Source organism: Aptenodytes patagonicus, chromosome 11 (assembly GCF_965638725.1).
Source record: "Aptenodytes patagonicus chromosome 11, bAptPat1.pri.cur, whole genome shotgun sequence".
NCBI lineage: Eukaryota > Metazoa > Chordata > Aves > Sphenisciformes > Spheniscidae > Aptenodytes > Aptenodytes patagonicus.
The window spans coordinates 7,331,410-7,343,524 of NC_134959.1; the positions used below are offsets into that span (position 1 = coordinate 7,331,410).

General features: G+C 39.5%; 1 protein-coding gene across 1 annotated transcript; it reads right to left on the minus strand.

Annotated features, from left to right (window-relative positions):
- Positions 1 to 5,567: 5,567 nt before the first annotated feature.
- Positions 5,568 to 11,410, minus strand: CLEC3A (C-type lectin domain family 3 member A). The gene is made up of 3 exons (XM_076348990.1): positions 11,296 to 11,410; positions 9,074 to 9,154; positions 5,568 to 5,959 (listed from the first exon to the last, which is right to left on the minus strand). Exons 1-3 carry the CDS (start codon positions 11,408 to 11,410, stop codon positions 5,568 to 5,570), a joined length of 588 nt encoding a protein of 195 aa, XP_076205105.1.
- Between the last annotated feature and the right edge of the window lie 705 nt (positions 11,411 to 12,115).

The window sequence follows — 12,115 nt, forward strand, 5'->3', positions numbered from 1 at the left end:
TAAAATGTGATCTTTGACAGCCTATCTGCAAGTGACTTGGTCACCAGTAAGGCTAGTCTGATTCATGGCAGGTATTCCTTTTTCACGTGTTGATAGTGATCAGTAAGAGGATTTGGGACTCCTTGAAGCAGATTGTTTGCCTCTTTCCAAAGATAGATGGACAAGGCTTGTACTAATGAGAAAATTCTTGTGCAGTTCAAATGAGGCACAGCAAAACCCCTATAGCACTTTTGTTCTGCATAGCGTGTTTTTCCTCAGAGAGGTTGCAAGGCAGGAAGCTACATGCCTGTGATGCAAGCAAACAGGCTTTTTGTACACAGGTGGTGGCTGTGCATGTAACCCCCATCTGTGTCCTGTGCTCAGTAGCCTCCTGCTCCCAGCAGGTTAATCCAGCTCCTACTGAAGGCTCCGAGCTCACCTAGGTCTGCTGAGCACAGAAAGGTGCTTCCAGCTGGGATGCAGAAATTTTAGCTGGGATTATACCCTTCAAACCCCTATCTTGGAGCCTGGTACAAAAGGACTTTCTCCCTTTATAAACACCCCTACAATGGAAGAAACACAGCTTTCCCGATAGCACAGCCATCTCTGTGGTCTGTGCAGCTGGCTTAATCCCAGAAGAAGGCTTAAATTGGAGATTAAGACCAAGAAAGCTGAAATTTGAAACCATTTCCCAACATTTCAATGGATTTCCAGTTAGTTTTCATTAGTAAACATTTGACTATTTTCCATTTTTAAAGCTTCTGCTGCCAAAATCCACAGCATACAGTAGTCCATCAGACAACCTGTGCCTCAAGCACAGCTGAGAACTCTTCACTGCAACCCAAGCATTCAAGTGGGGATGGGTGCTTGATGTATGCTAACAAGCTTGGGCTGAGCTTAAATATGAGCAAAAGTGCCAGCTGAGACTCTTTGCTCCTACAGAGGAATCCCCCTTGCTCATTGCTATTCAAAGGTAAGGCTCTCTGAGGTTGTTTCATGTTGTTCACAGATACGATTGCTGTCCTTCAGTAATTATCCAGATTTAGGCAGTTGCAGTGTGTGATTCAGACAAATCATATGCCCCTGTGACATAGCAACAGGTGACTTCATATCTGGTCTGAGCTTACTGGGATACCAGTGCCTCAGAAACACTGAGTGCCTCGCAAGGTTACTAGGATGTTGCTGATGGATTGAAGGAGTTTAACAAGGTTGAATTTTGCACTGGTACTAGGGTGAGTACTCAAGAATAGATCTTTAGATTCTTTTAAATTATAGACTTGGCTACAGAAGCAAACTTCTGTGCTCCTAGAAAATTTTCTTTTCCAGGGGGTTAATGTGCGTGCATAAAAACTATGGGAAAGAACATATGGAGAAAAATAAATGGAAGGAGTAAAAGTCAAGAGAGCAAGCTGAAAAAGGTGAAAATACCAGTAAGTAAAAGTACTGTGCTTACATTCTTGTGAGTAAGGCCAGCTCTGGGCTTGGCTTTGAATTGTAACTTTCTTCCACACCGAACTGCTCTACTTTGAGCTTTATTCTCCCCACTAAGCTCTCTAATGAAGGTCAGGGGCAAATCAGCAAGCCTTGGGCTCTGCTGTGCAGTTTGAAAAGCCTGGGAAATGCTCCTGAGCACCTCTCAGCTAGTATCAGAGCTTTCCCTTCAGGAGCAGACCAAGGAGAGTAACTCTGTAACACAGCTAAGCTCTCAGCTGGATGTTGGTGCTGGCAGTCTTTCTTCCGCCTCAGTCTCTCCTCTTGCTGGCAGGCAGTGTCAGCAGGCTCGCTAGGATAAAGATCAGCCTGGTTTAATATACAGAGGCAGGGCTGAGGTGGTCAAAAAGAGAGAGGAAGGAATGAAGCTGAGTTGTTGAAAATCCTGTGAGATGTAGCACAGCTGAAGCTAGACCAAATGATACTGGTCATATATCATGTGTAACGAACAGGATGAAAGAGTTTCTTGTTCTGACAACCTCTTGTAACTACCAGCTCTTATGCTAGAAACAAATGACTGCTAAAGCACATAGCAAGGCAGATGCAGTGAGATGTGAATGCTGCAAGGGACAACTCTTGCTCTAATAAGAGATGAGTTGCCTAGGGACAGAGTGGAGAATGGTGACCTAACCCTGTGCCACCCTGTATGGTAACTTGACTGTGAACATCTTCTGTTACTGAGTCATAAAGGCTGCGGAGGGAACTCACTCACTTAGGTGCCCACAGCCAGTTTTGTGTTCCTTTAGGGCAGGAAGGTGGAAGAATGAGACCTCCCTTGGGGTGAGACAAAGGAGGAGGGAAATCCATGGACACATCAGGTGCAAGGTAGGAGGACAAATATAAATATGAAATAAGTGAGGAGAAAAATCACATATTATTTAACCTGTTGTGATGCTGCAATGCAAGGAGTGGGTTTAGGGTTTTTTACGTTGTCATATCATATATTCAGGGTATCGTTCCTGAATTCTTATCACAATGACTGCTTGGTCTGTCAAGATAGAGTCCATGAAACAGTTTGAGTTGAGGAAAAAAAAAAAAATCTTTTTTTTCCTGCCTAAAATGAAAATTTGCTAATATTTTTCATAAAAATTAAAAAGACTGTAGGTTTAGCAGCTGAATGTTAAGCACTTTTGAAAATTAGTATAAAGTCTTTAAAAAAAATTATTTTCTGTTTTCTTGCAAAGATGCTAGTAGATGTTTGGACATGTTACATTGGACCTTTTTCCTTTAGCAAGCAACTAGAAGCAGTATTTGTTACAGTAGTCGCATTTAAGTGGCACTTCGAACGTTGTAAACTCTGCATTCTCCTGTTGTACCACTAGGTGTGAGTGTTGGAGCTTTTTCTGTTGTTAGTTTTGCAGTAATGTGTATAAAAGTTGCTATCGTGTGTCCTGTTGAATTCCCAGTCACCCAAGCAATCCCCAACTGAACCGTGATGACTATCCAGTGTGCAAATGGGAAATCACTAAGTGACTGCCCACTCCATGATACAGCACCCATCTGCAGAGCAGAATACCTCAGCTGCATGTGAAACTCCAGCTCTTACATCCCTTTTTTCCAGCTGTACATGCGTGTACTGGGGAGCAGGGGTCTCTGGTGCACGGTTTTGTGTGACTTTTGCAGAGGTGAGGAACCCAGAGTTGGAATTTGAAGGGAAAATGTCACTGGGAGACCTCAGAGGATTTCAGAAACTAATTGTGGGAGACTGGTGTAGAGACGGGAGCCTAATCTGCTTGACTAGAAAAGATGGGCAATACCACATGTTTATCAGGAGAGAGGAAAGGTAGGGAGTGAAGGTCCGGGGACAAGAACTGGTGCAGCAGCGAGTCAGAGCAGTCCCACCAGGCAGCAAATACTTATCCTCACTCAGAGCTCACTTCACACAGGCACGTTCCGTCACTGAGAGGAAAGATAGGGGCAGTTAATTTTACAGGACAAAGTTTGTCTCCCTGCTGTGTTTCTACTTTTTTTTCTGTCTGTCTTGCTCCCATTGCAGGCATTTCTGGAGGAGTTTTTTATCCTCCTACCATCTCCTCTCCAACTCTATCCATCTGAGTTTTCCTCCATCATTTTTCCTGTTTACTTTATGTCCCTTTGTTATTTCTTAACTAAGCATTCCGCTGGGAATCTTCAAATTGATTACTGATTTCTGTGTGGTGGGTTTTGTTTTTGTGCAGTACATTACTACTAAAAAAATAGTTATTTCTGTCTCTGGTATCTGTATCTACCGGTTGATAAACATCCACCAATAATATCTATAAACATTTTCAATTCCTGTGTACAACTTTAGAAGCTTGGCTGAAATAGATTGAATAGGACATAAATTTTTAAACTCAAAGGTAAACAAGTTCTGGAATTTGTAGTGAATTTTCAAATTGACTGTAGCTGTAGGGATATGCTGAGAAACTGACCTATTTCAGACAAGCCAGGGGTAAAGAAGCCATACAAAATTACCGCAGACTTTTAATCATGTTAAAATGTAGGTAAAAGGAATATTGATCCCGACCTTAGCAAAGGTTGGTAGATTTTGAAAGAAAGTTGGAGATATCTGGGGACTTTTTGCTCCTTTATTTTAACTCAGGAGCTAAGTGAGATAATTCAGAATCAGGCCTATTTTACAAATACATTAAATGTTGGAAAATGAAATTAATTACAACACATTAGTGGTGCATTGAACAGTTGCATCTCATACAGCACTTAGGCAAGCAGGGATCCAAATTTTGGCCTGTGGCATGTAGGTATACTAGTAAAAAAAAAAAAGTATAATATAATGTGCCCGAAGACGGTACCCCTTTTGAATCCTTAAGAAAAGTCCTAGGAAAGAATGGCCTTCATGTGGATGCATAAGCTGTCAAAAATACTACTACAATTAAATACCAGTAATCACAAATTTATTGCATAATTGAAGAAAATCTTGCACAACTAAAAGATAAAATGTATGAATTAGCCTCCAAGCAGCAATATATTTAAATATTTAAATGCAATTCCTTTACAGAAGAGAGAAACTGCTATTTATAACATGAAGGCAAATCTCTATTGTGAGGTTAAGAACAGCAAAAAATAACCAACACATTTTACTTCATTTTCAAGTCAGGTGTTAAGTTAGGAAAATTTGCATGTGGCCAAATGAGCTGTGGTTTGGCCCCACTCTTTTGTGCTAATCAGGTGTGCTGCCTGCCATGTGGAGATAGGTGGATGAGCGGTGATGTTGTGCCCGGAAAGGGGATCCTTCCTCTCTACTTGTGCTTTCAGGCAGTGTTACTGTCTGAATTATAAAGCCTCTTTCTGATCCTGCAGAAGAGAAGTCTTTTGCACATCTTATTAAGGCATTACATAGCAGGGGTACAATCTAGTCCCAGGTTGGCTTCTTCTATGGGAATGTTCCAAATGACGTCTAATATTTAGCCATAACTGAGACATTTAGAAGCAAACATGTTTAGACTAACTGATGTTTTAGAACAGCTACTTCCCCCATTTTCTAGCAGTGTATCACTTTTAACTCCATGTAGTTTAAAAATTAACATCAGATTTTTCTGTTTCATTTGGCTTTCTTAACCCATAGGTAAAACTCTTGGTCACAGATCCATCCTGTTAAGCTCTATAAGGATGATGGCCATTTTTCACAGGAGCTCACATAATCCTGAAGTCCCTCTTAAGCACTGGAACTGAAAGCACCCCTACACCTTATATTGGCACATGTCACCATACAGCAATCTTTTGTAAACTTTCAATAAATTCACTAGATTTCTGAGTTCAAGTAAATACTATTCTACCATGGAGATGCAAAGTACAGGAATAGGAGGTGAATTCCAGCAACCTGAACATCAGGCTGAAATAATATGCCAAAATATGATACAATGTAGGTCAAAACATAATATATATTCCTGTACATAATGAGAGCACTCACTAAACATAACATTTTTAGCATCTGAATAGAAAATAAGTTAATAAGAGAAAACTTCTGTTTCAGGAAAGAGTGAGTACAATGCAGGAGATGGATATTTTTAACTCACCACTGTCAAAGTGGGAGGGGTTACTAACAAGCAAAACTGCATGTTAATAACCCAAAACATGGTCATGGTCATTCGTATATGTAATTATGGGATCAGAAATTCACATATATATCTTTTGACAGTACGGCAGACTTCATCAACCCACTTGCCTTGTGATGACTGAGAAAAAAAGACACAGTTTTCACGCTTCCCCCCATTTGGTTGGGCGTGATCCCAGTTGAAGTACTGTAGAGCCATGCCATTGATATCAACAAATTTCCCTTCATTTACCATGTCATTGACACCCAACCAAAACTCAGACACTCTAGGCATACTTTTCTTGCCATAATCTCGAAGAGTATTTGTTTCATCATTGTTCCTTGGGATAGCCAGTGTCCCTCCCTTGGCTATGCAGTCTTCATTGGCTTCGTGAAAATGTTTGGTGCCTTCTGATATGAGGTAGCACTTCTTATGGGCCTTTGTCCCACGAAGACAGACTGTGAATAGATATTGGTCTGCATGTTCAGTAAAAGCTTGAGATATAGCTTTGAATAATGTTTCCTAAAATGATAACTTTCTAAAGGTATGTTGGGAATTAAGCAGACAAGTCCCTCAGCAAGCAAAAGGCTCTTGCCTCCACAGAGTGGGCTTGAAAGTAGCAGTAAGATCAGACTTTCCTGCTATTCCTCCCATTCACGTAGGACCTTGTATGCAGCCAGCATGTTAGCATGCCTTTGGGAAGTCTGAACAGACTGCTCACAGGCACTCTGCAAAGCATCTTGGACTACAAGGGATGGCCAAAAGCAGAGCATGCTCTTATGGCTGCTCCAGAGAAGAGGCACTTAAGAGGAAGGACAGACATAGCTGTGATCTTAACACCATAAAGTGCTTTGGAGAATCTTTCCTGTGTTTATGCTGATGAACCTCAGGCATGATCTTGAGCCCCAGATTCCCTCCAGCAATGTAATTCTCTCAAGCATTTTTTTATTTTGCTGTTTCAGGCCTGTTGTCAGTGTATCTTATGTCTTCTTTTAGCAAATAGTCCTCCTTTCACACATTTTTACCTGATTTCATCAGTCTTAAAACTGATGGAATGGGTGAGGTATGGATATTTGTATTGTTGGTAGATGGGAGTTGGTCATCAGAAAATCTATACTTGGCTTTATAGTAAAGAGACAGATCTAAAGATGTTTTCATGTTTATGATACTTAAGTGCCAAAGGAAAGTAAAGTTTTATGCATTAACTAAGCCTAGTTCCTAGCAAACAAAGGCAGGACAGAAAAGTGCTATTTTAAATGTGTCCTGCTTACCAGAAAAACATTGATTTGAAATTCATAATGCAAATCTCTGGATGATTGATAAAAGTATATTTCCACCTGCAGAAGAGTACACATTCACATCTTTAGTTCTTAATTTCTGGTCTTTCCAGCAAAGTCTATCCCTTCAAATTCTAAATTCAAATGAGGTAAAGTGACTTAAATTTATAAACACTTTTTAAAAGTGTACACTTATTACTGAGCTTGCATGACAATCTGAACCAAATAATCTAAACATTTGCATTTATAAATCTGTTTGCTTTTAGTTCTACTGGAACATATCGGGGAAGTCTTGATGTAAAGTCCAAATGTACTAGAACGCTAATTTGGCATATGCTCTGCAACTGGAATTGCCTTGCAGAAACGCTGTCAGAGTTCTTCCAGCCCGAGGGCTGTGTGGGCAGGCTTGCAGGAGTGAATCCTTAAACTTTGCTTTCCAGCTCTCCTAATGCAGATATGTGAAAAACTGATTCTCCCAAGAAAAATACTTACAAGAAGAGAACCCTCCTCGAAGGAGTGTTCCTTCTGAGCTGAGGAAGGTAGCAAAGGCCTTGAATAAACTCTTGTAACAATTGTTTAGAATCCTGCATGTGACTACTTTGAAATTATTTCATTTATTGCTTAAACTCATCTTGTACTTATATTAGAAATATGTCGTGAAACAATATGAACATCTTCTGTCCTGATGTTTTCTATAATCTAATTCCTGTCATCTGTTCTTGTAAAAAAGCAATTATGTATCTGATTGTCAGGATATGGAAATCCACTTTGGACCATATCCTATATGTCTCAGTTTTTTAGTGTTTCCAGTTGTAGTATTCATTGCATTCCTTAGCTGCATTTTCAGGGTCATCATTTTATATTAGCGCTTATCCTTCAAATTTTATCCTTTCCAACTGCTAATGGCCACAGAAAAGTAATGAAAGTATGTGCTAAATGTTGAATTCTTTAACAAATTTATATTCATGGGAAAGATCAGAGACACCTTATCTACTTCAACAATGCTGCAGTAATGATAGAGACTGGCCCTCTTTAGGATGAAAGTATGTGCTGCTAAATGGCGTGTGGCAACATTTCACGCTATGTAGAAAGGAGACCTAGGAAATTCAAGCAAAAGAAGAAATCAGGTTGTAACGTGTGTCTTGGAAATGTCTATAAGCTAAAAAAGCAGCTCCTTTTTCAAGTCTCATAAGGCCATTAATAAACGCAGTCAGAGCTAGAGGGGTGATAGATCTCTTTTTGCCAAATTTGGAATCCAGTTGAACAGTGTGGGTTCTGAATTTAGAATATAGCTCAAAATAAGTTTTGAGGATAGAAAATCTCCTGGCTCTGGTTTCATTTCTCAGCCATTGCATGCTTACTCTCAAGCTCCTTCTGGAAGCAAAACAAGAATTACTTTTAAACAAGAGTTACTTGTCTAGCACAGGCTCCCTCTTTTAAGAAACTTCTAAAGTCTTCTTATAAGAAATTTAAAATAAAAATATTTTGTAAAGCTCAAAAAGCTCTATGTAACCCAAGACATAAAGCAGGACAACCCAGATATTACCATCCCTAAGGAAAATATGTTCTGTTTCATGTGAATGATGTAATTTCCTCTGTAGTGTCCTCTTGTACATGTTTAAATGCCAAGTTTTGTGTCAACAGCTGTGAAAAAGCGCAACTGTCTAGTAGGTGCATGTGTATTTACCCTTCTTATTTTGTTTGGAAATTTCCATCTGGCTATTTAAATACTTAAAGGACTCTGCACATTGATACAGGATATTTCTGAACTCACAGTGGGTATTACTTTGAAGTTTTATGGCAACATTCACATTTGAATGTCACAAACTGCACACTTTAAAAAGGCTTAGTCCTTTTAGCTTCCTTTTGGGGGTACTCTCAGCCTTTTCCATGAATATTTTTGCCTTGATAGTTAGCCTGTGTTCATATCAAACCTGGGGACCTAACCCGCTGACCACCTAAACTCTCAAACCCAGCAACCCTTTTTGTGTTGCCTTTGATCATACCTAAAATCACAGCTTGGGGTTGTCTATAGCAAAGAAAAAAGTAGTTCTTACCCCAGATTAATTCTTGCTCATAGTGAAGAATCATCACTTGTATGCCATTAGTTCAGACTTGATTTTACTTGAATGCTTCCTTCAACATTTGTCTCACCATTACAACTATGGCATACCATGCTCTTAAGGAGTTGTATTTCTCAGTCACAAATCCCCATTAAAGAGAAGGATGGGAGTGAAGGAGAGAGGAAAGGCAGTGATAACTTTTGGAAGCTGTTGAACAGTGAAGCTTCTTTACCTGTCTGAAGTGCTTGCATTTCTTTCAGAGCATTTACTTCTCGCCATAATTTGTCAATCTGGGTCTTTAGGTCATCTTTTTCTTAAATAAAAGAAATACAGAGAAATGAACAGATCACCGCACAAAAAAATATTTAAAAAATTATATGTTAAAAGCTGTTTCAAAATATCATGTTTCTGTTTCTGCATTGCTGAGATGTTTTGATTTCTTTTAAAGATTTTTCCTTAATGAAAGGATTCCTATAGGGTTCCTATTAAAAAACAGAAGGAAGCCACCTTTACCTTTCACCCTCATGGTTTAAATCTTATTTTCAGTTGGACTGTATCCTAGTAACTGTTTGAGAGCCATGGATTGTTGCAGCTAACCATTATTTAGCATGCCAGTATCTAATTTACAGCAAAATTTGCCTATTTACTTTTGAACCTGTATACCATGGTGTATATATATGACATACAAATAATAGCAGGACACAAGTTGTGTTTATTCAAGAAATGTTATTTCTGTGAGCATGAGAGTTTCACACAACTCTTGTTTTAACACAGTGAGGAACAACTAATATAATCCAACTTCACAGTCTCAATGTATCCAGACAAGCTTGCTGAGCTGCAATTTCCCCTCCCCAGGAGGAGCCTTCCTCTCTCTGTCAGTACAGAGAGGGCCTGGTGACTTGAGTCAGACAAATTCAGTCTGAATCACCATTTTGCAACACCTACAAAAGCACCAAGAAGATGGTGGGACAAGAAAAGGAGCTAATTTGCACATAACTCCATTTTCATGTCCTCTTTTCCAGTCTTTTTTCTTAACCATTGTAATACTCCACCATCAGACAACTAGCAGGCATGTTTCCATTGCACAAGATGGCAATTTGATTGCAGCAGTAACCAGACCTTCCAGAAGCCACAGCAATGAACATGAGGAATAAATAAGCTCTTTCACATGTAGCAGAACTAACAAAACCACAGTTCCTACAGATCTGTGTTACATCACCTAATCCTCCAGCTGCACCCCAGAAAGCTCATCTCTTCTCCATATTCTCTACTGCCTGTGGGGATAACCCCAGCTGTCCTTCGTGACTCCCTGGTTCCCCAAGGCAGGACTCCCAGTTCCTCAATCCACGCTCCTCCCTGCGATTCCCAGTTCACAGCAGCCTCTCCGTGTCCCCTGTCTGCTTCAAAAGAGGCAAAAAGCAGAACAAGCTGAACTCCTGGTGCAACCTTTTCATAGTGGGACATTGATGCAAATTTTTTCTTTTTTTTTTTTTGGCACCCTCACTCTAAATTTCATAAAATATTGGGAAACTCATCCTCAGGAGCTCCGTTCTTCTGCCAAATTGTTTCAAGTTCAAAAGTAGTGGAAGGTACAGACAAATGTGCTGGCAAAACAAATGTGTAAGCAGCCTGTCCTTAGGACACCAAGCTAAAAACTATAGAGATTCAAAAGGAGAAGGAAGTGTATATCTAACTGTATAGCTCCAGAGCAGTGTAATCATGTTGTACAATGGCTTTATCAAAGCTACGTTTTTTTCATTGACTAGGAGTTTAAATATTTGCCATTAGTGTAACCTCCATCATACCCTCTTTTATTATAAATAAGTCTTTAAATTAAATACACAGACATTTCCAAACAACTTTCAGTGGTTTTTTTATTTGCTCTGTAAGCTTTGCTCTGGGAATTTATGCTTTATCTTCTAATTCTTTTTCATTAGTTTGACTTGCCATTTCACAGTACTTGTCACACAGATAAAGTAATATTTTGCAAATATTAGACAGACATTCTGTTAAAATCAGGAAATGGTACAAAAATCTGAACAATAACCCTTGGAGACCGAATATTTTATTCTGCTCTTTTCCACCATATGTACATGAATTTCCATTCTTCTGATCTTAGTCAATATAACTAGTAACTAAGAATGATCGGCCAGAGTCCTCTCTCAGCTGTACCTCCGAGTCCTAAATAATGCCGACAGAGATGAATAGGCATAACAGAGCAATATATTTACAGCTCTTATACAGCTCTATTCCATAACTCATTCTGCCACCTTATTTTAACTTTGCTAACTCACATACATATTTCAAAGACTAGATATAATATAGACTCAACTGTCCTTTGTTAATAAGCATTTGTATAATGTTAGTTTCTGGTTTATGCAATGTTATTTAAGTATATAATAAACTTGCATAGTCTATAAGCTTCAATCCCTCCTCACAGTTAAAACCCAGTACCTTTCACTCTACGTTTGCTGTGCTTCCTGGCTTTGAATTTGGAAGCCTGGCTGATGGTCTGATCCAGCAGTAGTATGCTTATGAGTAGAAAAATCCTAAGTCCAGTTTGTGCCATGTCTCTTCTAAAGAACTTAACAAGGAGCTTCAAGAGATGCTCTTTAGCAGCTCTGAGAGCAAGTCACATAGACACATCTCAGTAGGGACTGACTGAGGTCAGTTTTATAAAAGCGTAGTGATAGGGCTGGCTGTACTCCTTGCTTACGAAATGTGTTTAATACTTAAGCTGGCTGTAGCATAAGGCACCCCCTTGTTCTCACATCTCAACTGAAATTCCTATTTCTGTTTTGAGTTCAGCTGGGACAGGTTGCTTTTACAGAGGCTGTACCAGCACTGAACAGCATGCTGATTGCCACTAATGAGTGCCGTATCTGTTTTAACTTTGAAGTCAAAATGTATGGAAAAGCAGATGGATGCCCGAAAACACCTTGTGCAATGCCAGCCTCAAGGAGGGGTAGCCAAAAGATTTCTACAAATGTAACAGGCTCACCCAGGACGGCTCTGACCCAAGCTGGCTAAGTCATGACAATGGTCATGATCGTATTTACATTGAAACAAAAAAAGAATTTACTCACTCCTGAGTAAATGTAAACATTGCAGCTACACACATGCATATATACACAAAGATCATATAATGTGAGGAGTGCATTTATTAATTTCTGAAGAGTTAATAAATACCTAATAGATATGACTGCATTTCTGATTAAGAACAATATGTGCTATCAGCAGGGTCTAGTCAGGGGAACAAAAGTTAGCGATACTC

Bases quoted from the DNA above. Each gene is read 5' to 3' on its own strand.
- CLEC3A (XM_076348990.1), bottom strand. From the start codon at position 11,410: ATGGCACAAACTGGACTTAGGATTTTTCTACTCATAAGCATACTACTG. The intron at 9,155-11,295 runs GTACTGGGTTTT...CTTTTATTTAAG, and splicing joins CAGCAAACGTAGAGTGAAAG to AAAAAGATGACCTAAAGACC. The intron at 5,960-9,073 runs GTAAAGAAGCTT...ATCTATTCACAG, and splicing joins AATGCAAGCACTTCAGACAG to TCTGTCTTCGTGGGACAAAG.